Source organism: Dendrobates tinctorius, unplaced genomic scaffold (genome assembly GCF_039654945.1).
Source record: "Dendrobates tinctorius isolate UK_male_01 unplaced genomic scaffold, ASM3965494v1 ptg000003l, whole genome shotgun sequence".
In the NCBI taxonomy this organism is placed as follows: Eukaryota; Metazoa; Chordata; class Amphibia; order Anura; family Dendrobatidae; genus Dendrobates; species Dendrobates tinctorius.
In genome coordinates, this window is record NW_027361671.1 from 20,081,761 (window position 1) to 20,108,484 (window position 26,724).

General features: G+C 42.0%; 1 protein-coding gene across 1 annotated transcript in view; it reads left to right on the top strand.

Moving 5' to 3' along the window:
* Nucleotides 1-26,724, top strand: part of ADGRV1 (adhesion G protein-coupled receptor V1) — a 732,030-nt gene that overhangs the window by 389,365 nt on the left and 315,941 nt on the right. The window contains exons 62-67 of the mRNA XM_073580638.1: nucleotides 543-666; nucleotides 2,736-2,874; nucleotides 6,732-6,917; nucleotides 9,874-10,106; nucleotides 15,940-16,088; nucleotides 17,885-18,086. Coding sequence (XP_073436739.1) covers nucleotides 543-666; nucleotides 2,736-2,874; nucleotides 6,732-6,917; nucleotides 9,874-10,106; nucleotides 15,940-16,088; nucleotides 17,885-18,086 — 1,033 coding nt within the window. The remainder of the gene's footprint in view (nucleotides 1-542; nucleotides 667-2,735; nucleotides 2,875-6,731; nucleotides 6,918-9,873; nucleotides 10,107-15,939; nucleotides 16,089-17,884; nucleotides 18,087-26,724) is intronic.

Consider the following 26,724-nt stretch of genomic DNA (forward strand, 5'->3'; position numbering starts at 1 on the left):
AATTGCTGAGGTCCTGAAGAAGAAGGGTCAAGACTGCAAATATTGACTTGCTGCATTAACTCATTCTAACTGTCAATATAACCTTTTGCTACTCATAATATGATTGCAATTATATTTCTGTATGTAATAAAAACATCTGACAAACACACAGAAAAACGAGAGGCCAGCAGATCATGTGAAAATATAATATTTGTGTCATTCTCAAAACTTTTGGCCATGACTGTAGACCCATTGAAGCGCAATCAGCGCAAAACGGCCGTCTTCCCTTTCATCATGCTCTCCACACTTCTACTCAGCTCCATGTTTTTAATAGTTGAAATAAAAGCTTTTTAACAGGAACGCGTAGTGCTACCTTCTTTTTCTCTTTTTCATTAATTAGTATCATGTGTTTTCTTGGTGAGCACCCCAACCCTTGTACGTACAGGTGTGGACCCATTTCACTGCACAGGAACTTGTATAAGTAGTATTTGATGTTGGTGAGATTTGTTCCGTTTTTCCTATACATTTATTTTTTTTTAGATATCTCTAATACTGCATTTTAGGAGCAGCTACAATTATCATCTCTGGAGATGTTGGGGCATCTGGCGTGGTTGGGATAGCACCATCGTCACTTTATGTTCTCATCGGTGAACCATTTGGAAACTATAATGGGACAGCCCATATCAGGTATTGTATGGTTGCATCTTAGTGCCATCCTTCATGAAGAAACCTTTAGCTGGTCATACAATTTATATATCAATTTGCTGGATGCTTGTTTTCTGTCAGCTCCTGACCCTCCTCCATGTACATGTATGCATAGCCCTGTATGCATGTGTCCTCCTTATGTGGAGTTAATAAGATGTCTCTGACGGCCGTTTATCTCCTTTGAGAACAAAATGATCAGACATTTTCTAATCCAGCATGCCTGACCTCCTTTGCCCACAGGGAGCGTCGGGACACCCCATTCTCACATTATAAGGTTGCCATTTCCAACTACAATGAATAGGTTTTCAGAGGTCAATAAATAATATCAACTATTTATGTCATAATGTTAAGGGGTCACTGCTATCTTTTTAAAATTCTCAAATCTCATAGAAACAAATGTCAAAAGTTATCAGTAGAAGTTCTGGTGCAATCACTAGAAAAAGCAAGTACAGGGCTCTAGTGAGTTGGTGCAAATTGATCCATAAGAGTTGGACCCTGTCCATTAGCCACGTCTGTAACCTGTGGCCACTGGATGGGAGCAACAAGAACTGCCTCCTACCCCCTGGTTTTTCAGGCTCTTCTTCTGAGTAACCGGTCTGGCGCAACGTCATCTGGCAATGTGACTCATGTGACGTTCACCAGGCTATCTAATCAAAATGACAGCAGGGGATGACGTCAGGTAAGACGTGGCTCTCATCTAACGTACACAGATTATTGACATGGCTTTTGGACCGGGTCCTGAAAATCCATTCACACCAATTCCAATGAGAACAAATTGCCGGAGAGATAAGTGGTGTTGTCAGAGACCATATCAGCAGCTCTTTGTGGAGATCCTAGGAAAGCCACTGTGAACCGAAGGGTCTGAGGACTTTGTACAGCACTAGTACCACTTTATTCTAGTAATTGGTGAGGTCTCGGGATATAAACCTTCTGCTATTACAACTTCGAAGATTGTCTGTATGATATGACAGTGAAAAGATGATGTGTAATGCTGTATGTATTGGGCAGTGTAAGGGGCACGCTGTAGAAAGGGTTGTAAATGTTCCTGACCAGGCATGCTTTATGAGCTAGGTGCCCTGTGGAGCTATGTTTTTCCTACTGAAAAAACATTAAATGGATTGTCCTGGCTTATGAAATGAAGATACCCACCGAACCAATCTGCTGAAATCTGCTCCAGCGATTGCAATGTATGTAGTGTAGCACAGCAGCCTGGTACATTACTTAAAGGGGTATTCTCATCTCCAAAATCCTATCCCAATATGCAGTAGGTAAAATAATAATAGTAATATTAGCAAATGCCTCCAATTAGAAACGTAGTATAGTTTTTCTGATTCACTATGTCGCTTACCCCATTGCATGACCTTAGGTATCCATTGTTACAACCACTAGCAACTAGCTAATGAACTGTCAATATATCAGTAGTCGTACCCATGGCTATCTAAGGTCCTGAAATGTCTGCACATGAGGAAAGAGACATGGTGAATCAGAAGAACTATGCTACATTTCTAATTGGATGTATTTGATAATATTATTATTACACCTACAGATATTGGGACTGAATATTGGAGATGGGACTACCCCTGCTGAGTACTGCACCTAATCTAATATTTACTCCATATTTTCTTTCAGATTTTAGCTGGTCGTGTTGGGCTCTCACCGATCCTTTAGATAGGTCTCACCAGTTATGGACAACCCCTTTAATAACAGTTGTACAATTCTGCTGTGTCAGCCCCCACACCTGTCACACAAATCAGAGAAAATGCAAAAGTTAATACTTCTAATTGTTGTTTACACATAAAATCATTTCAGTCTTCTTCTTTTGGGACATTTCCAGACAATATTTCCGACAATGTAAAAGCTTATTTTTCCACTGTTACATTAGGTCACATTATAAATCTTGGCAATATAAATCTTGTTTTCCGTGGGATAATGAGACCATTCCAGTCTTCAGACTCTGCGCAGTTCATGTGTTTATAGTGCAGACGCATGCTTGGCCGGACTTGCTTACGGAATGGAATAACTGGTTGTGATATTTAATATCTTTCCCATAGTTTGATCCGTGGTCCAGGAATTTTTGGTGACGTAACAGTGTACTGGAACATAACCCCAGCATACCCCAACGTGTTCCTAGAGACGTCCGGAATGATGACATTGAAAGACAGGCAGTCCGCTGCCGTAGTCATTATACAGGTGGGTGATATGTTCAGTGGAATTACCATTTATACATCGTGTCCTATAATGTGCTAAATATTATCACAGTCTATGGATCATGATTCATTTTTTCCTATAATTAGATTGAGAGCTGACATATTCTTATGAATTATCCTCTAGCGATAATGATGGACCCACTATATAAATGATTGCTAAATTTGCTTTATAGGCATAATACTTTTCTATATTACCTTGCACAGCTAAACAGTTAACATTCATATAAGAATAACAGCAGTAAAGGGGACCAGTTGTATAGAAAATATTTTGTATTTATTGAAGTCTTTTCTAATTCAGACCTTAAGAGTCTAATGGGCGGTACTATGAATGATTGACAGCCATGTATGCATGCTCATTCAGAGTACGGTGTCAGTTATTGAATAGGGCTGTGCACTTGACTCATAAGCATAAAAAAACAGGGATTTCAGTTAATGAGTACAGTTGTGAATTATACGAAATCTTTTCCCACAACCATTGTTTCAGTCTTCGCCACTTCCCCTTCATACAACCTTCCATTGGTAGATCAGGCTGCATGTCGAATGTGACAGGTTCCCTTTATCTTTGAGCTAAACAGATAAAAACACTCTTTTTTTTTCTAACTACAAAATATTTCACAATCCTATATTATCCATATATACTAGATTAATGAACTGATTTTATAGCTTCAGGTTTACATTACAATATGCGGTGTTCTTGTATCTGTCAAAACAAGTCAAGGGAAATCTAAAGAAAATGGGATAAAAATGGAAACCAACTTCTGATAGATTTTTTTATTAGCTTGTTTAATAGTGTGGCTTCAAGAACCCGCAAGTAGTCATCTGGAATGTGAAGTTTCACTTCTATTCTTCTACCCACAACCATTATGACATGCTAATGCTATGGTTAATTATCCCTGCGTCAGGAGCAATGGGCCTGACAGGCACAGCTCACACATTTTTGTTTCCCCTTCCTCTCCAAGGCCACAGGAGATCCCACTCCTCCCAGTAGTACCTTCTTATATTTAGGTGCTGCTTGTCATCCCTCCACTCAGTTTTACATCCGTCCTTGCGGAGAGCAGGTGTGACCTCCGTGGCCTCTCAGGTTCATTATGCCTGTAGGTTCTCACTTTTGAAGGCTTGTATTTTCTGGGTTTTTCCATCACAATTGTTTATTTTGCTTGTATTATGAATGAATAATGCAACGTTTGTGGATATTTTGAAGAAATATGAGGGTGTTCTTAGAAATGACTAGAGATGGGTGAACCCAAACAGTAAAGTTCAGCGTCCGTACCGAACACCTACTGTTCTGATTTTGTATACTCTCTTTTAACCCCTTTACGACCAGTGACATATAGGTACGTCATAGGTTTCCTCCCCCTCTTTGTTGATGATTTGATCAGCCGTCATGTGCCACTAACAGCCGTGGGAGGAATCGCAATCCACCTGCGGTTGTTAACATTTTAAATGCTGCTGTTAAATCTCCGACAGCGGCATTTAACATGCATGTGCCGGAAGCGCAACACTCACACAGCCCATCGGTGCCCCGTCACATGATTGTGGGGTGCTGATGGGTTGGCATGACTACCGGGGTCTGCAGGAGACCCCCGTGCCCTGTGGCTGGCATTCATAGCAGATAATTATTTCTGCTGGAACTCTGCTACATGTAGCACAAGCGATTGGTTGATCGCAGCTTCAAGTCTCCTAAAGAGACCATTGAAGTAAGTGAAAGTAAAAAAAAAGTTTTTAAAAATATTAAACATTTTTTAAAAATTATAAAAGTTCAAATCACCATCCTTTTGCTGTAAATAAAATAAAAAATACTTCTGCATGCAAATCTTAATAAAGGAAATGTTGGCGTATGATGCTTTGAGTTCACTAACAGTCATGATAATAATGAACTTGAAAGAAAAAAAGGTTTGGTACCATGTTATCCAATTGAAAAAAGATTACTCTTTGTCACATAATTTATTTTATCTTTCTTAGAATACAAGATCTGAGAGCAGTAATGAAAATGCCCCTGGCTGCTGTACAGTTCAGCCATACTTTACATTACTTTTGTGGCAGAAATGATGATGAATTTTTCACATTGCCTTCACCATCCTCATCTCACTCCAGCTCCATTCACTTTGCCAGACCTGACCGGGGATGGCATAAGAACACCAAAACTCAAGACTGCAAAAATGTTGTGATATTTCAAGGAGTTTTACTCTAGAATTCTGTTAAAATCTCTTTGATGAATTGGCCCATAGCATTAATTTTCCCTCCAGAGTCTCCAGAAAAAAGCAAAACATTACACTATTCGCATTAAATCAGTGTTCTGCCTGTTTAATGGTCAGATATCCTGTGGCCTCCAAAGTGCCAGACCCTATTCGTTATCATTCTACGCTCTGACTTCACCCTTAGGTCAGGGTCACACGAACGTATAACATGGCCGAGTGCTATCCGATGTTTTATTGGAAACTACTTGGCCCAGTGTTATAAAAGATTCGGCATGAGAAAACAATGGCAGCATGCTACGATTGGCAGTGTGACTCAACTCACATGCTCCCATACAAGTCTATGGGTGCGAGTGAAACATCAGACTGCACTTGGATGTCATGCCAGTGCAGTCTGCTATACGCAAAGACAGGCAATTGAGGAGATGGAGAATTTTCTTTTTCCGTCTCCTTCGCACCTGTGCTTCAATTCTCTGATGCACTGACACCCGAGTGTCATTAGCATATCACATCCGTTGCTATACGCTGGTGTGATTACAGCCTTAATATGAGGCCATTCTCGCTCCTAATTCATCATTCTCTTTCATTTTTTTTTTTCTGGTCAGAATTATGCACTTTTTTTATATTAGTCTATTTCATCATTTACATCTTAAGAAAAAGTTTCAAACTTAAAGAAGTACAAATTCTGTCTATATATTTTGTTTGCCCAGTTAAAAACTAATGGATTGTAAGACTTTTAACTCTATAAAGCAGCAAAACCTATAAAAGACAAAAACAATATCTAAATATTTGAATCTGCGTCCTCGATTTTGAATAATTTGGCACAACTGGTAATGAATTGAGTTGAATTTTTCAAAATTTGGTTCCGATTACGATCGGCGGCGAATATTGTTTTTGCAATAATCGCCGAATGTCATTGGAGTCAATGGGAGTAGAAATGACCGAATATGATTGGAACCGATCGTCAACCATAAATTCGAATAGGGTAGCAATATGGCAAAAATATGACAAATTCATATTCGGCGACCAAATCCAAACATATTCGCTCAACTCTAGTAATGAATACTTCCAAAAGAAAAAGAAAACTCAGCTAAAAAAAACCTGCAAATGATGAATTGGTCCCGAATATATTTTGCTTCACTGGAAACAGGAGTGTTTCCTTCTTTCTTTTGAAGTGTATACAGGTATACCGAACGCTGTGTATATTTGATGCCAGTTTATGGCACACTGATGCAATTTATATACAGTCGTTGTAAAACCCTGAAACAGCCCCACTGAATATGACCTTATAGACAGCATTCTTCATATGAGCTTTCATATTTGTCCAATATAAAAACCGAACAACTCCATCAGTCTCTGCAGATGTAAAATAACGGGGTATTTTAGTTACGTTTTTGTCTTTCAGACAACTGTCTTGCATGATTTCTGTTAATTGCTCCACACCCTAAAACTGAAAACTGAAGATACTAAAAACTGGAATCCAGACCCTAAATAAATACGATCGATGTGCTCTTGTTTATGTGTCATCCGACCTACTCAAAAAAACTGTGTCAAACTGTCCCGGAAAGTGTTCTTGTCACTGCAGAGCATACGGTAATTACTACACCTACAGAATTCTGCTTTATGCCACATTTGTCACATTTAGGCTCTTGACGACAGTGTTCCGGAAGAAAAGAGCTACTATCAATTCCATCTCAGTAAAGTCAGTGAAGGAGGATTAATAAATGAATCTGCTAGATTTGCCAATATCACCATGGTTTCCAGCGATCTTCCATATGGAAAATTTCAGTTTTCACAAGCACTGCTGCAAATTTCTGAAGACATGAGATGGGTAATGACCATACATATCAATATGATTTGTGGCTTTCCTGTAACTTAAACTAGCTATTTGTTTCCTATACATTTATGTTTTATCCGCAGTATAGACTATCAACATTAGATTGGTGAGGGATCGTCTTTCGGTACTTGCGCTCATCAGCTGTTTGATAAGGGCTGCGCTGCTCCTGTGAGTGCCATGTACCCATCAATACTCTGTGATAACAAACAACTACTTTGCTGTAATCCCGCCTAGTCACTAGGTATACTGTAATCCCGCTCAGTCATTACGTATGCTGTAATCCTGCCCAGTCACTACGTATGCTGTAATCCAGCCCAGTCACTACGTATTCTCTTATCCAGCACAGTCACTACATATGCTGTATTCCAGCACAGTCACTGCGTATGCTGTAATCCATCACAGTCACTGCGTATGCTGTAATCCATCACAGTCACTGCGTATGCTGTAATCCAGCACAGTCACTGCGTATGCTGTAATCCAGCACAGTCACTGCGTATGCTGTAATCCAGCACAGTCACTACGTATGCTGTAATCCAGCACAGTCACTGCGTATGCTGTAATCCAGCACAGTCACTACGTAAGCTGTAATCTAGCACAGTCACTACGTATGCTGTAATCCAGCCCAGTCACTACGTATGCTCTTATCCAGCACAGTCACTACATATGCTGTAATCCAGCACAGTCACTGCGAATGCTGTAATCCAGCACAGTCACTACGTATGCTGTAATCTAGCACAGTCACTACGTATGCTGTAATCCAGCACAGTCACTGCGAATGCTGTAATTCAGCACAGTCACTGCGAATGCTGTAATCCAGCACAGTCATTACGTATGCTGTAATTCAGCACAGTCACTATGTATGCTGTAATCCAGCACAGTCACTATGCAGTATGGACCAATGTAAATATTGATGGTAAAACGATTCTTGCAGGAATGCCATAGCTTACTTTAAACACTTGATTGGTGGAGACACTGGGAGGTAAACCACGTTCAATATGTGGTCAGTATTTTACATCAGTATTTGTAAGCCAAAACCAGAAGTGTGTGAAAAATACAGAAGTGGTGACATGTTTCTATTATACATTTCCTCTGATTGATGTAAAATACTGAACAAATACTGAACGTATGAAAGTGGCCTTAGACTCCCACCAATATAAATTTGAAGGCCACTCCTGAGGAAAGGACATCAGTTTTAAAGTTGTAGATAATCCTTTTATTACCATTTCACTATCTTTTTAATCAATTCTAATGGGAAAATTAATTTTCATGTGTGCATATTATTTTTCTTTTTTAACATGTTATTACACATACTGCTGATCACTCTCTTATCACAGAAAAACATCTCTGTGCACTGCTCCTGATCTTGGAGTATTAAACTTTGTATGCAGCTTGTGTACAGAATGGTCTATGGACACAATAGAAAGTCTATGAGCCCTAGCACAGAGTAATATACAGATCAAAGATGGGCAAATTTATTAGTATTGAATTCAATTTTACTTGAATTTTACAAAAATCAAAAAAATTCTCACTTAACCACTCATCTCTCAGTCCACCCCTGCTGATTCCTGCCCACTGTCCGGTCTTCTTCTCTTCATTTATGTTGTGTTGCATAGCTGGTCCTGTTTTCACTCTAGGTTGAGGCTAATGGCCACAATTTGGTCTGCTCATGGCCGTGAGCTGTAGCCCAGAGTGAACATTGGCCCACCACCCAGACTAGAGTTCACACTGGCCCACAAGCCCCAGCCTAAATTGAACACTAGCACACAAGCCCCAGCCTAGAATGAACACTGGCCGACAAGCCCCAACCTAGAGTGAACACTGGCCCACAAGCCTCAGCCTAGAGTGGACACTGACCCACAAGCCCCATACTACAGTGGACACTGTCCCACAAGCCCCAGCCTAGAGTGAACATTGGCCCACAAGCCAGCCTATTAGTGAACACTGGCTCACAAGCCAGCCTAGAGTGCACATTGGCCCACAAGCCTGCCTAGAGTAAACACTGACCCACAAGCCACAGCCTAGAGTGAACACTGACCCACAAGCCGCTGCCTAGAGGGAACTCTGGCCCACAAACCCCAGCTAAGAGTGGACACTGACCCACAAGCCCCATCCTACAGTGAACACTGGCCCACAAGCCCCAGCCTAGAGTGAACACTGGTACACAAGCCCCAGCTAAGAGTGAACACTGGCCTACAAGCCCCAGCCTAGACTGAACACTGGTACACAAGCCCCAACATAGACTGAACACTGACACACAAGCTCCAACCTAGAGTGAACACTGGCCCACAAGCCCCAGCCTAGAGTGAATGCCAAACCAGAAATATTGTGCATAAGTATACCTAGAAAAATTGATGCTGTTTTGAAGGCAAATGCTGATCACACCAAATGTTGATTTGATTCATATTTTTCTTTTGTTCATGCACACTACTATTTTGTTATTTGATAGAAATAAAACACCACTTCTAAAGTAAAAAAAAACTTTCTATTTTTTAAAGCCTCCTTACTTTGCTGTATTTTTCTACACCGGCTCAGTGACATATATATATATACTGTATGTTATAAATATGTTCACTTTAAGAAAAAGTGAAGACTTGCTAGATGTGTTTTTATATGTTTATATGTGTAGTATTTATGATGTTTCAGTGATTCAGAGTGATCAAAGAATCCATTACCAATTCCCATACCAAACGCTCTTGTTGAATTAAAAGTAGAAATTCCTTTTTTGTGACAACTAAAATCTAATATTATGTAAAATATTCCTGTGCAGATATGATACCGATGATGATGACACATCTCTGTAGTTATTGGGATGTCACAAAGGAACCTTCTAGTTGTGTTTGGGTCTGGTGTATTCGTGTCTACCCAAGCACAGCTGATTTTCAGAACATGCACATCTACGTAATTCACCAAATCTAAACGTTTTGTAACTTCTCCCAATTGTTTATAAAAGGTGAATGTCACCATCGATCGTTCCGGTGGTAGTTTTGGAGAGATTCAGCTCAATTACCAAACCAAGAGTGGCTCTGCTTTGAGTGATTTGGATTACACAGACACTAAAGGACAACTTGTGTTCAGAGCAAATGAAACTATGAAAAGTATTTCTGTAGAGATTAAAAACGATCTTTTACCAGAAGGGCCTGAAGATTTTTTCATCATCATCACAGAAGTGTCCCTTCTTGGAAGGTAAGAGAAACCTTCTAATTAGTATTTGTTCCTTACTTACAGTAGACTGCTAGAAACTAATAAACTTGTCAAACCTTCTCGCGGAGCGGAAAACCTAGGACAATAAGCAAAAATATGTGTACTATCAGAGAAGCTTAAAGGACAGACATTGGTTTAATTTTTATTTTACCCTTTGCCACGACAGCACCCACTGGAGGTAGCGGGATCCACCTCAAAGGAACAGGAAACCTACAGAGACATAAAAGGGGCGGTCCGCCTCTCCTCAGTTTTGGTTTCCTGTTCCCAGGGGAACCTCAGGAAGAATCCTTCAGAAGACATACCTGGGCCAATGCACACCGCCTGTGCTGTATCCATGAGAACGGCAGGGGCTACGGTCCAGAAGCAGCGTCGGGGGAATTCCGTTAGACGGCTCCCCCCTCGTCTGGTAGATGGTCTGGCGTGATGACCGGGTCCGGGAAGGGCCGCCCGGGAGCGCGTCGGGGGAGGCCGCATGGAGCACCGATGCCCAGCGGCGGCTCTGGGACTAAGAGGAGCCGCTGTACTGGAAGGGGTAAGAGCGCCAGTGGTGCAAAAAAAAAAAACTGGCGGCTTTCCAGGGCCAGGGGACGCTGCCCGGTGTATAGAGCGGGCCTGCGCATGCGCCGCCCGACATCGATGCCCCGGAAGTAATGGGTGAACTTCCGTGGCACAATGGCTGAGGTGCAGGGCGCCCACTAGCGCTGCGCGGGCGTGAAGCACACGATTGGACCCGGATGGGGCAGAAGAACTTCAGGGTCAAAAACTAAAAAAAAAGTGTCTATTTAAACGAATGCCACAGAGGAGCGGCAGTGAATCATGTCATCCCCAGGAGATGGGGGACTCTGCAGGTGGCGGTGCCTCCCGAGACCGCTCTGGCAGAGGATCTACAGACACCACTCGCAGAAGTGACGCCAGGACTGCTCCTCAGCCTTCTGATCCGGTACCGTAAGCTTCACTGGGTTAGTGTGCAAAACATACTCTGCCTATTAAGCTGACACCCCCTCTTTCTCGCCATGTCTCCCCCCTCTTCCAGGCTAAGGGAAAGAAAAAATCTAAGCAAAGAATGTGCTTTATGCGCTCAGCCTCTCCCTGACTCCTACGCCAAAAATGCTCTGCAAACAGTGCATTAGGGAGACCAGACAAGGGGCCACAGTGTCATCTAAGGACATACAGGCCATCATTAGAGAGGAACTACAAGCATCGCCCATACTAGTACTCCCTCGGAGTCCAGGGGCAAAAAAAAAAAAGTAACTCTCAGTTTAGATTCAGAGGAGGTAGAAGAGATAGCCTCAGACTCCTCACTCACGACATCATCATCATCGTCAGAAATTGAGAGACAAGCATGTTTTCCCCTGGATAGTGTTGATAACCTGGTCAAATCCGTAAGAAACACTATGGGGTGTGTGAAGACAAAAGGCGCTCAAACCACGCAAGATATAACGTTTGCGGGTTTGGCAGAGGAGAGCTTTTCCAGTAATATCGGAAATTAAGGCCTAAATATAAAGAGAATGAGAAAAGCAAGATCAGAGAAGTTTCTCCCATCGGCCTCGGAAAGGAAATATCCATTTAGTGATGAACTACTAAAATGGACCAAAAAAAAAAAAAACTCCCAAGGTCGACGCTGTTGTAGCCTCCACCTCTAAACAGTCTATTAATCCGGTAGAGGATGCGGCTTTATTTTCCGACCCATCAGACCGTAAAGCAGAGGTTTCATTAAAAAGGTCATGGGAATCATCGACGGGCAATTTTAAACCAGCAGTAACCAGCACATGCACCGCCAGATCAATGCTCGTTTGGATAGACGAGTTGGACCAACAGATCGAGAAGGAAGTGTCGAGGGAAAAGCTGCATGCCGCTTTTCCGTTAATTAGAGGAGCAGCAGCCTTCATGGCCGGTGCATCCACAAACACCCTATGCTTAGCAGCAAGATCAGCGGGTCTTGTTAATAGCGCCAGGCGAGCACTATGGATGAAAAGCTGGAAGGGGAACGCACAATCAAAATCTAAGATTTGCGCTATCCCGTGCGAGGGAGAACCTTTAAAAGGCGGTTTGAAAGAGGAAGCAAACGGAAAGATCAACGAGATGGGCCACAAAGAAGAGAAGCAAAGGGTAGACTGAAAACTCTTTGCTCCAAAGTGGGAGTCAATAACATCCCTTAGTTCCCCAGTACAACAAAAAGCCCTCGAAATGGAAATTCGTAGTTTACTATCCAGGAGGGTCTTAGTTAAAATCCCAGAGGGACAGGAGGGTGGAGGGTTCCACTCTCCTTCATTTTTAGTTTCCCACTTGATGGTATGTTTAGAACAATCATAAATCTGAAAAAACTTAATAAGTTTATCAAGATTATAAGTTTAAGATGGGAGTCGATCAGGCCCACCATTAGGCTTCTCTTTCCAAATCGTTTTCTGGCGGGCATCGACCTAAAAGATGCTTACTACCATCTCCCTATCCATGACAGGTACCAAAGGTACCTGAGGGTCGCAATAGCATTCGAAGGCGAGATTCATCATTTTCAGTATACGGCCATGCCTTTCGGTCTCTATGAAGCACCGAGAATCTTCACCGAAGTGATGCTGGAGGTGATGGCGTATCTTCGTCAAAAAGACACTTTGATCATGCCCTACCTAGATGACCTTTTAGTTATCGGGAACACGATCGCCCAGTGTACTAAACGTGTGGCCGATACGGTCTCATCTTTGCAGGATCTAGGCTGGATCATTAACTTCCAGAAGTCCAGACCTGTTCCACTATCCCTCCAGATGTTTTTAGGGTTCCAGTTAGACTCTACGACCCAGAGGTGTCTACTTCCTCAGATAAAAAATTAGTCTCCTCAAAGATGAAGTTAGAGCAGCAATGATCAGACCACGCATGTCTCTGAGAGAGGCAATGTCGTGGTTGGGGTCGCTCACCTCCTGTACCCCGGCAGTTCAGTGGGCCCAATATCACATCCGCACACTGCAACATCACATCCTCCAGGAGGACAGACGGCTTGGCGGTCACCTCGAGAGCAAGATAACCCTATCACAGGAAGTCTTGAATTCTCTAGTATGGTGGCTAGATAGTAACCATTTGACCACAGGAGTTCCATGGGTAATATCGCTGTCTCGTATTATAACCACTGACGCTAGCCCCCATTGCTGGGGACCCCATAAGGGGAGTAGCTGCTGTCAGGGAAGATGGAATAAGGAGGAACTTCAATACTCATCTAACTTAAAGGAGCTGACGGCAGAAGCATGTCAGGATCCTATCGGACAACACCACCACAGTGGCGTATTTAAACAGACAGGGAGGTACTCGATCAGAGACTCTGATATCTTCCGCAGCAAAAATCTTAAGATTAGTCGAAAATTGTTTGTCATCCCTTTTTTGCCCCTTCACATCAAGGGAGAGAACAACCAAGAAGCGAACTTCTTGAGCCGATACACACTTTAGCAGGGGGAATGGCGCCTCAATCACCATGTCTTCAGGGACATAATAGCTCTATAGGGGCAACCTCAAGTAGACCTGTTTGTCACGAGAGAGAACAGACAAGTAAAAGCATTCGCCTCCCTGTCATTGATGGATCATCCAGACATACTAGACGCCCTTCAGGTCCCATGGAAATTTGACCAAACCCACAATGCTGGTATGGGCAGGACGCGGGTCCGTGGAGTCTGCTGAGCAGGATCCACTGCGGCTGGAGAGGAATGGGAGACCGATGATGGCAGGGTTCGGGGTTCCCGCTGTGCAGCGCCCGGAACCCGATGCCTAACAGTTTCAGTATGTTATAAACATAGCGTATGCCTTCCCTCCGATAATCCTCCTACCGCAGGTCATTCGGGAGATCAGAGATGACAGGGCGACGATAATTTTGATAACACCATTCTGGCCCAAGAAAGAGTGGTTCTCATGGCTACGAATCATGTCCATATCAGATCCTTGGGTTCTGCCGTCGATCCCCCAACCTACTCTCCCAAGGCCCTTTTCTCCACCCCCAAGTGGACAGCCTACACTTGTCGGTGTGGAATTTGAGAGGCAGCTACTAAAAATAAAAAAGGGTTTTCTGAGACACTAATTACTACGCTCCTACAGAGTAGGAAGCAGTCTACTACTCAGATTTATACAAAAAAAAAAATTTTCTGCAGTTTCATACAGCCTCTCACTCCACGGAAATTCTGATAGTTCCTATCCTGGAATTTCTACAAAAAGGTAAAGAACTGGGTCTAGCAGTAAATACACTGAAGGTTCAAGTGTCTGCATTAGGAGCACTCTACGGCCATAATATAGCCGGAATAGGTGGGTGTCCCGATTTATTACAGCTTGTGAACGAATGATCCCTGTTCACTTACCTAGAAACCCTTCTTGGGATTTAAATGGGGTTCTAGATGCCCTATCGGAAGCCCCGTTTGAACCAATAGACAATATTTCTCCTAAATACTTGTCACTCAAACGGGCCCCTTAGTGGCACTAACATCCTCTAGGAGAGTTAGCGACATTAAAGCCTTACCCATAGATCCTCCCTTCCTACAAACATATCAGGATAGGTTGATCTAAAAACCAGATCCCTCATACCTTCCTAAGGTATCAGCAAAATTCCATAGGTCACAAGAGATACTTCTCCCCACTTTCTTCAGGGATCCCTCCATTCCTGAAGAACAGAAATTTCACACCTTAGACGTTAAGAGAACTGTCTTAAAATACATCGAAAGGTCCCGGAGCTGGAGGCAGTGTAGGGCTCTGTTCATATCTTTTCAGGGCTGAAAAAAGAGGTACGGAGTCACGAAGAGCACCTTATCCCAGTGGATCAGGGATGCCATCCGATTACCTTACTCCGTGAGAAATGAAGATCCTCCGGAGAACATCAGAGCTTATTCTACTAAAGCAATGGCATCATCTTGGGCCAAGAGGGGAGACGTTCCAATCGAAGCCATGTGTAAGGCGGCAATTTGGTCAACCCCTTCTACTTTCTATAATCACTATAGACATGACCTCTCATCAGCTGTCCGACCTAAGCTTTGGCAAGACTGTCCTTGGCACGGTGGTCCCACCCAGGTGATGGTCTCTGGAATCTCTCCAGTGGGTGCTGTCGTGGCGAAGGGTAAAAAGCCGGATTACTTACCGGTAATGCTCTTTTAATGAGTCCACGACAGCACCCACTCACTTCCCTCCCTATAAAGATAATAGCGATAGATACACCATGTATTAATAGAGTGTATTCCTTAAATATGAAGTAAATAAGTTAAGCTTAAAATGCAAGAACTTTGCCTAACTATTGGCGGTCCTCCTGATACTCTGAAATACAAAACTGAGGAGGAGAGGCGGACCGCCCCCTTTTATGTCTCTGTAGGTTTCCTGTTCCTTTGGGGCGGATCCCACTACCTCCAGGGGGTGCTGTCCTGGACTCATTAAAAGAGCATTACCGGTAAGTAATCCGGCTTTTCAGAAATCAATAGTTTAGATCCAATTAAGAAACTTTATAAAATATCTTATCAGAAAAATCTGCTTCAGAGGTTAAGATGCACTAATATCACTTTTGGATTAAGAACTGGATTTAGCTAAAATAAAAAAAGTAACCCAACTGTATGATCTAAACCCTGTTCATAGAATAAAATTGTGATGCACTTTTGATAAAAGACCAAAGAATAACTCTTATTATTGGGACTAGAACTGCACCAAATTTACAGTATGTGAAGTCCTCACTGGTATACTTTGTAGATATTTTACTTTGTTTCTAATGCAAATTGCTTTGTCCCAATACACATCACAAATTATATTTATGAGAATTACCGTATATTTATATATAACTATTATAATGTTTATTGTTTCTTTTTCTCAGAGGCTATGATCATGCTGTTAGAGAGAATGGACTCCTGATTGATGAGCCTCCTATCATTGGGAACAATTCTGTTATTCGAATCATTATTCTAATAAACGATAATGCGGAAGGAGTGATAGAGTTTGATCCAGAATTTGTTTCGTTACAAGGTAATTTAATTTGATTTTTATACTAATATATAAAGAATAGTTATTCTTAGATGTAAAAGGGTATTCTCTGTTTACACAAAGTGCTGAAGGCGAACATGCAAAGGGATTCTGGGGAATCTGATGTTTCACTGATACATTATATACAAATGTAAGGGACAAATAAGAAAATTGTGCATATTCTAACACATCAGTGATCTAATAGGGTTAGACTGCTGATCAAGAATTTAAGTTTGCAGCTTTGAAACTGATTTAAAGATTTAAAGACATAGACATGCCAAATGCCAAAGCAATAAAAAGTAGAAAAAAAAAAAGTTCAAAAGTTTCACATTGCACTATGTTCACTTTGTGTTAGAAGCCATCAGATTCCTTCAGAAAAAGAGCACTTGGTGCTTTGCTACTCTGCCCTATAAAACAAGGGCCACTGTTGCGTCACCTTTTTGGGCCCTAATGTATGTTAATTGATGCTTTGGGTGCCACTTATTTTGTGATACAACAGATCCAGCAGATCATTGTAGCCTCTGTTATAAACTATAACCATATATGCAATATGAATAGAGCCTTATTTTGATATCTACCCAAAAAAAAACATATTCACTTTATTCTGCCTGCATTCTTTTTCACACTATTTTTTATGTGGTATTAAAATAACCCTCCATTTTATTTTTACATATGGAGTTTTTTTTAAAAGGGTTGTCCAGGACTTTAATATTTATGGCCTAACCTTAGTATAGGTCATCAATATCTGATCTGTGGGGGTGTGACAGCCAGTATCCCCGCCAATCAGCTGTTCCCAGTGCCGGCGGCGACTGTACGTGCTGAGTTGTGAAGCTGTACAGCACGCTGTGTTAGCTGCCAAGTGGCCGTGGACGGGTGCTGCACATCTGCCCCTATTTGAAGCAATAGACCATCAATATAAAAGTCCTGGACAACCTCTTTAAGACCTACAGAGAAGCCTAAAAAACACCCTAATATGCTAATGCAGGTTGCATTTTGTGAAAAATGATTCTGGCCAAAGAAACAGAATGCAAGAAGAAAAACACTATGCAGAATATATTTTGATATAAAATTTAAAGTAGCATCTTCCCCCAGTGATTTTTGGAATAAAAAACTAAAAACAGTGTAAAATATCAACAAATACGCCATGAAAAATGGAGAAAGGTGTTAGTGAGCTCAGCCGTATGCTCAGTTATCTTACGTAGTCAAAAGGCACGTTACAGAATTCATCACTTAAGGTCCCCAGGCACATTAGAAATCTGTTGGCCAAGCCATCAATTGGCTGACAGCTATCTATACTGACAATCATACACATGAACGCTCGTCTGACCGCTCCATCGTTATCTCTGTGAGAGCCAGACATATCCAGGAAACAAATGGATCGGCTATTGGAAATCTATCAGGCCAGATCCTGCTCTCCACCAACATCATTTGTTGCATGAGAGACAGGAGGCCTCAGACCCATTAGACCGTTAGGGTTGGCAGACTTTAGTCTAGTGTGTACACTGTACACGGGACTAAATAATGCAATCATTTACTGTTACTAAAATTGAGGAGGGTATATTTATAGAGCCTTATAATGTACATTTGTTAGGAACATTGTGTTGCGCATCCTATCAGAATGGGTAAAATTATTCCTGTTGATCATATTTGACCAGGAGTAGCTCGATAAAGAAAGAAAAGAAAAAAAAATCTTTACTCGTTCCAGAATCGTCTCCATACTTACATTTCACACAATGTTATACATGTAAGTTTCAGACCTGAGTAAGTCACTTTTGCATAATCTAAATTTATTTTCTTAGTGGAAGAAGATGTAGGGTCTTTATTGATTCCAGTTTTGAGACTACATGGAACATATGGACATGTGATGGCTCAATTTATCTCTCGGGGTATTTCTGCTTCGCCCGATGGTGTTGACTACACAGTCTCTAATACTTCATTGAGCTTTGAGCATGGACAGAATAAGAGCTTTATCAACATCTGGATTATCGATGATGAAGAAAGGTATGCATCTACCGACACACAAGTGAATACATAGACTATTAGGACACAATATTGGTAGGACTCACAAGCTCATGTGCTGGGTACACTCCTTTAACACTTAGGCTCTTGCAGTGGACCTAATCATAATATACACTAATACAATATATGGTACAAATTATTATGACATGATAGAGCTGAGCCTATAAATACGGTAATAGGACACTCAGTATTGTGCCCTCCATTATAAGGCTCAGTCTATGAATCGACACTTTTTTATGACATCTCACACAGGACACCATGGGGGCTGCCTGTTTATACACAAACAATTGCAGCATGTTAAATGCATTTGAAAAAAATACATTCTGTATACTTCTTTAATTTTTAATATCAATATCTACTGAAATTGCAATGCCAAGAAGGAATGATGTGCAATTATGGAAATCACAGGATTGATAGACATCTTAATGATATGCAAATGATGAAAAACTGGAAAAAAATTAAATAAAATAAAATCTCAATTTATTCAGTATCGAGTAAGAGAAATACACTCTTACATAACCATTACATGTCCCAGATGTACTCAATGGGAGACAAGTCCAGAGACACTGCAGGCCATGGTAGCATGTTTAGGTCATGATTGCTTCTCACAGTACCACGAGTAACCTTAAGTGTGGCTTTATTGTGTTGAAAAATGGCTCCTGGAACACCTTTGAGAAATTGCCGTATAACTGGCTAACGTACATTATGCCACCACACACCATAATTCCAGGAGAAGGACCAGTGTGCTGTTCCCATGTGAAGGCCCACGTGGTATCCAGATCGATCTCTGGCTACCATTGCAGCAAAGACAAAAGAGTGACTCATATAATGTTGATTAGTAGGTGCTCAAGTAGGGTTTCCCACCCATAGTACAAAGGTGCCAAGTTCATTACTATTATCATCACCAATGAAGCTAGACTGCTATTCTAGTCTTCATTGTGCTCTGCCAACCTTCAGTCTCCTTCTGGAGACAATATGGGCAAAGCCATGAAGAGGCTTTCACCAGAGAATATCACAACAGTCCTACTCCCGAGATTATGGTGTAGGATGACAAAATGTATGGTAGCTAGGCGCCAATGTGACATATCCTCATAAAGGCCAGTTCATTGACCTCCTGCCACCACTTTCAAAGACTATAATGGTACAGAGCAAGATGGCACTGAAGGCTGGAATAGGGTCTGTCCTCCTCCGCGATAAATCCCGCTTTTGCATTGGATGCAGTGATAGCTGGAGATTGGTTTGGTTACCATGAGGCAACACCATTAATTCCTTCATGACCTATGACATATACAGTAGGTACGTCATAGATCGTGTCTCGGCATTTGATGTGGGCTCCGGCGCTGAGGCAGCATGTTTTTATGCACATGACAGCTGATCTGACAGCCACGTGTGGAATCGTGATCCACCTGCAGCTGTTGACAGCAGCATTTAACTCATGCAAACTGGATGCATGTCACTAGCTTCACCCATCAGTGCGCCGGTCACATGATCATGGAGCGCCGTTGGATTGGCATGACAACCCGGGTTCTGCAGGAGACACCTGTGGTTGTCATTGCTGATCTGCTATGAGCGCCACCCCGTGGCTTAAGCCTTGCTATGTGTAGCACAAGCGATCAGAAGAGCGCATCTTCAAGTCTTCTAAGGAGACTAATGTCAGTGAAAATTAAAAAAAGTTTTTAAAAATATTAAATATAGAAAAGTTCAAGTCACCCCCCCTTTTGCCCCATTAAAAGTAAAACAATACAAAAAGGCACATATTTGGTATCGCTGCATTCAGAATCGTTCTATCGAAATCTAAAAATAATTAATCTGATCGGTAAACGGCGTAACGAGAAAAAATTTCAAAATGCCAGAATTACTTTTTTCCAGTACGTCCATCCTGACAGCATCATCAGGAGGTTGTCCTTATCCTTGATATGGACAGGAACACACAAGAGGTTAAAATGCCCCTCCCTCCACCAACCCTCAGTGTTTTTCCTTTCCCTATCAGGGACAGAAGCAGAAGAGGTATACCTTACATCTTCCGGTGAGCTGGAGATCCTGATGCCAGATGCAGGAGGATCGGGACGGGATACTTGTCATCTCTCCCCTTCCTTCCGCAGTAAGTCCGGAGGCTGACACCATGCCGGACTAGGGTCCCTCAGCCTATCCAGTCAAGCAGTGCCTCCTGGAATGAGCCGCTTCCCCTCCTGAGGTGCTCTCGGCTGGAACGACCCATCCCTGCACGTAGCTCTGATACGCGCCGAAGATTCAAGCAAGAAAGAGCACTTTTGGTTACAGAGGGATGACGCGCAGGCCTCTAGTACCCCGCGTGCGTTTAACCATGGAATGCACATCTGGGAAATTTGTAAAAAGGTGCCAACTTCTAATTTAAAGGGGAACCGCCTTTGATGATTCAGATGGAAGACTGTTGAGACAATACTATTTAAGGTATTTGCAAGGGGGAGCTGAGGTTCCAGTGGATCTAGTCGGCCAGCTATGGAAGGTCAAACCACTAGATGTTCTGGTACCCCTGCTGAAACAGTGGTACAAGTGAGTTTCTGGGAGTGTGGGGTCTGTCTGTCTGTCGTCTAGGGTATGATTCATGGTACCTTCCTTTGTTCCTTTTAGGACAAGGAAACCCCTAAAAAGCCCATGACATCATCCTCACCTAAAGAGAAAGGGAGGAGATGTGCCATGTGTAATACTAAACTGCCGGACACATATGGGAAACAGCTATGCCCAGAGTGTATTGTCAAGATGTTTAATGATGAACATACCTCATTTATGACTGATATAAGGAGCATATTAAGAGAGGAGGTTAAGAATTCCATCACAGAGTTAGTTACCCCACAATCCTCCCGGATGGCTCCCAGGCAAAAATACCACAATGGGAGAATCAGAAATACTATGAAGGTAGAGGATACCCACCAGCCCCCCTCCTCAATACAGGATGAAATGTTCTGGGGATTAAGGAGCAGTATGAGCAAGGTGTTCCTCTTCAATAAGCATATTAAAGGCATGATACTGGAGGAGTGGGAGGACATGGAAAAGAGACTGACCATCCCAAGAAGTTTCAGATCACCTCTACCTTTTTATGTCGGAGGACATAAAATTATGGGAGGAAATCCCTAAAGTGGATGTCTCTATAGCAAGGTAGCAAAGAAAATGGCTATCCCCTTTGAAGATCTTATGGACAGGAAGGCAGAAAATCTTTTCAAAAAAACATGGGAGAGCTCTGCAGCCATAATTAAGGCTAATATAGCCTCTACCTCTGTGTCAAGGTCCATGAATATATGGTTGGAATAGTTGGAGACCCATCTGAGGAAGAAGACGCCCAGAGAGGAGATCTTAGAATCTATGCCGTTGCTCAAAATGGCAACAGGCTTTATGGCAGACTTCTCAGCAGAATCGATTAGATTTGCCGCGAGGAATGGTGCACTGTCAAATATGGCTAGGTGACCAATATGGCTAAAAACATGGTCAGGGGATTGTCACTCCAAAAATAAATTGTGCTCCATCCCCTTTTCTGGCCTTCGACTGTTTGGTCCTGTACTGTACAACATGTTGGCAAGAGCATCAGATGAAAAGAAAGGATTTCCGGAAGAAAAACTGAAAAAAGTTTGGTCCTTTCGGAAGCTTTATTCCTATCAGAAAATGGAATACAAAGGGAAAGGGAAAACCAAAAACAAATGTCCTGATATAAAAAAGTTAAAATGCAAAAATTGCATGAAGATAGTAATAATAATAAGGGTATTTAGTAAAGATAATTTTAATAAAAATAATGTACAAGCCATCCCGTGACTTCACGGCAACATTTGTGGGACAGTCCTAACTCTTGTATTTAAAACCTTTCCACTTGTCAAGTGGCGTAAATGTGAACAAGGACAGAGGGACTGACCACTAGTAAAGGCATAGGTCAGACAGGATGAATTTCCCAACTCAGAAACAGGGCGGTCACACCCTTATATGCACAGAATGCACATTGAACTAAATGAGAAACTGGGTCTGAGATGAAAAAGTAAATTAATGTGTATGCAAAATGTAAATGCATATAAACACATGACCTTTGCACAGAGAAAACCAAAAACAAAAAACAAATATCCTGAAATAAAAAAGTTAAAATGCAAAAATTGCATGACGATAGTAATAATAATAAGGGCATTTAGTAAACATAATTTTGATCAAAATAATGTACAAGCCATCCCGCCACGTCACGGCAACCCTTGTGGGACAGTCCTAACTCTTGTATTTAAAACCTTTCCACTTGTCAAGTGACGTAAATGTGAACAGGGACAGAGGGACTGACAACTAGTAAAGGAAGGATATTTGTTTTTGGTTTTCTCTGTGTAAAGGTCATGTGTTTATATGCATTTACATTTTGCATACACATTAAAGGGAAAGGGAAGTCTGGCAGATGGAGCTACCCAAAGGGCAGTAAAGGAAGAAGTGCCTTTTCCAGTTCTGCAAATACTTCATGTAAGCAATGACACCAGGAAAGTGGTATCCAGGAACCCTTGGATACTGCAAACGACAGCAGAAGGTTACAAGATACAATTTGTGCAGATACCCCAGAGAAGTTTCCACCTAACAACTATCCAGTCTCCCCAGGTCGCAGGAAGACTGCTGGCAGACATAAAGAAGTTGGTGGAATCCGGAGCTATGGTTCCAGTGCCAGAGTCGGAATGGGGTCTTGGTTACTATTCGGGCCTGTTCTATAAGATCTACGACTCTGTTGATCAAAGAGACTATGGTAAGGTGCACGTTAGATCTCAAAGAAGCATATTATCATGTGCCTATTCATCCTCACAGCCAGCGCTAAAATTTGCATTGGTAGAAGGGGGAAAAACTTAACATTACCTATTCAAATGCCTCCCATTTAGTCTTTCCTCGGCACCACACATTTTCACCAAGCTGGTGGCAGAAGTTATGGGCTTTCTCAGGGAGCAAGGAATTTTAATTGTCCAGTGTTGATGGTGGAATCCCCCCCTGCAACTGAGGACCAGTTTAACGTCAATCATCCTAGTATTAAGCAACTAAAGCCTCCGTCACACATAGCGACTCACCAGCGATCCCGACAACGATATGACCTTGTCAGGATCACTGGTGTGTCGCTACATGATCTCTGGTGAGCTGCCAAACAGGCAGATCTCACCAGCGATCAGGACCAGCGACGTAGCTAGTAGCAAGTGTGCGTCGCTTAATTACCCGCTGTGTACCTTAGATACCAGCGTGCTGGCGCTGGGAGCTGGTATCCAAGGTAAACAGCGGGTTTCTAAGTGCAGCGCGGCACTTAGAAACCCGCTGTTTACCTTGGATTCCAGCTCCCAGCGTCAGCACGCTGGTATCTAAGGTACACAGCTGGTAACTAAGCGACGCGCACGCTTAGTTACCTGCGGTTTACCTTAGATACCAGCTCCAGCGTAGCTGATCCATGGTCTCTCGCTGCCTCACGCAGCGATGCGTGCTGGCCAACGGGAGACCAACGATCAAAATTATGTCCAGGGCATTCGAGCATGATCAGCGATACCCGGCGGGGGAGGGGGGCGATCGTTGATACCTGTCACACACAGCGATGTCGCTGGTGAAATCGCTGTTGCGTCACAAAACTTGTAACTCAGCAGCGATCTCGCTAGTGATCTCGCTGTTTGTGATGGAGGCTTTAGGGTGGATAATAAACTGGGGAAAATCAGATCTGGTGCCAGGAAGACAGAAGGCCTTCCTAGGAATTCTCTTGGACTCCAAACAGCAGATGTTCTTCCTCCCAGCAAAGAAGCAGGAAGAACTCAGAAACAGGGTTGTAGCCTTCAGAGGGAGATTGCAGGTGTCCATCAGAGAGGCTATGAGCATCCGGGGACTGATGACTGCTTCCATTCCAGGGGTCTGGTGGTGTCCATTCCACTCATGACAACTTCAACATCAGGTACTGACATCCTGGAACAGAAGGATAGATGGGCTAGACAAAAAGTTAAAACTGTCAGCAGTGACCAAAAGGTCATCAGCATGGTGGACAGTTTTCGTTTATATTGATCACCACAGATGCAGCGGCAACGGCTGGGGGGCCCAGGTACAGGATCAGTGCATACAGGGTACTTGGCGAGGATCAGATCCTCCCAGATCATCCAACGTCAGAGAACTTCAGGCGGTCTAGGAAAAACTAAAGCGATTTGGGCCAAGTCTAAAGAACAGACACATCAAGATCCTGTCGGACAATATTACTATGGTGGCATTCCTCAACCGTCAAGGGGGTCCAAGACACCACCTTTTGCAGGCGGTAGCATAGAATATTTTCCTTTGGGTAGAGGAAACGATGATATCTGTGACCGCAGTGCATCTGAAAGGGTCTCAGTATGTAGTAGCAGACTTTCTCAGCCGGAAAACGATTCAATAGTCAGAATGGGAGCTGAACTGGGAAGAATTTAATCATATAATACGCCAATGGGGTACCCCCCCAGGTGGACCTGTTCATTGCAAGAAAAAACTCAAAGCAGAATTTTTTTTCCTCAGGAGTAGACACCTTATCTCAAAAATGGAACATGGACCTAACGTATGCTTTTCCCCCTTTTCCTTTAATGCCAGCAGTGCTGAGGAAGATACAGGAGGATAAAGCCAAGGTGATCATAGTATTACCTTTTTGGCCGAGAAGGAGCTGGTTTCCCTTACCGAGAAGGATGGCCAGAGAAGATCCCATCATCTTTCAAGAAAGGCATGATCAACTGTTTAAGGGGCCAAAACACCATCCCAATGTGAAGCTCCTACAGTTGTCTGCCCGGATCCTAAGCGGCAAATTTTGAGGTCTAGAGCAGGGTTCTCCAACACCAGTCCTCAAGGCCCACCAACAGATCATGTTTTCAGGATTTCCTTAGTATTGCTCAGGTGACAATTGCTTCACCTGTGCAATACAAAGGAAATCCTGAAAACATGACCTGTTGGTGGGCCTTGAGGACTGGAGTTGGGGAACCCTGGTCTAGAGGTCTCTCATCCTCGGTCATAGTTATTTAGGAATGAATTCTTGGACTTTCAAGTGCGCTACCAGACAAATTCCATAAACACACCAGGTTAAAAAAGTTAACCCTTTAATCCCTACGCGTTTCGAAGCATAACACTTCTTCAGGGGTTGACACATGAATATAGAGAGCTGTCACCACATTTATACATGCAGGATTCAAATTTGGCGCCATGAAAGACATGTGCTGCGCCGTAAAGGTCAAAGATCACAATAGTTCAAGTGTCAGGAAAAGTTCATTAAAGTTAACTAATCTATAATAAATAAAAACGTTAATATCTTTATTTTATTTTGCAGATGAAATGGAATGCGGATAGAGGAAAAAAGAAAAGAAAAAAAAAAAAAAAGGGAGAAAGAGAGGAAAAAGAAAAGAAAAGGAATGAACCCACAAATGTGGGAAAAAGAAGAAGAAAAAGAGATCACAGTCCAGCAAACATACCACCACACCAGGGAAGGTGTTGGGATTGAAAAGAAAAAGAAAAGAAAGGAAAAGAAGGACATCGTAATGCCAGACGATCATGAGGAAATTGTATCTCCGAAAAATGTGTATAAAATGTATATATATATATAAATAATAATATAGTAAAAGGATTTGTAAAAATATAGAATAAAATGATTACAAAAATAATAATAAAAATAATAATTGTCCCAATTATTTAACTTGCCATTCCAAATGAAGTCAGTGGTGCGACTAAATGGACGAAACACACCCGAAAAAAACACTAGAGATCACCGGATCAATCACCACTCAGGAGGGAAAATAGAACAAGATTAATAAAAATATTATTAAAAAATATATATATATATTAAAAAATGAAAAATAAAAAGGTGAAAAAACTTATTATTTTTATTAATCTTGTTCTATTTTCCCTCCTGAGTGGTGATTGATCCGGTGATCTCTAGTGTTTTTTTCGGGTGTGTTTCGTCCATTTAGTCGCGCCACTGACTTCATTTGGAATGGCACGTTAAATAATTGGGACAATTATTATTTTTATTATTATTTTTTTAATCATTTTATTCTATATTTTTACAAATCCTTTTACTATATTATTATTTATATATGTATATACATTTTATACACATTTTTCGGAGATACAATTTCCTCATGATCGTCTGGCATTACGATGTCCTTCTTTTCCTTTCTTTTCTTTTTCTTTTCAATCCGAACACCTTCCCTGGTGTGGTGGTATGTTTGCTGGACTGTGATCTCTTTTTCTTCTTCTTTTTCCCACATTTGTGGGTTCATTCCTTTTCTTTTCTTTTTCCTCTCTTTCTCCCTCTTTTTTTTTTTTTCTTTTCTTTTTTCCTCTATCCGCATTCCATTTCATCTGCAAAATAAAATAAAGATATTAACGTTTTTATTTATTATAGATTAGTTAACTTTAATGAACTTTTCCTGACACTTGAACTATTGTGATCTTTGACCTTTACGGCGCAGCACATGTCTTTCATGGCGCCAAATTTGAATCCTGCATGTATAAATGTGGTGACAGCTCTCTATATTCATGTGTCAACCCCTGAAGAAGAAGTGTTATGCTTCGAAACGCGTAGGGATTAAAGGGTTAACTTTTAACCTGGTGTGTTTATGGAATTTGTCTGGTAGCGCACTTGAAAGTCCAAGAATTAATTCCTAAA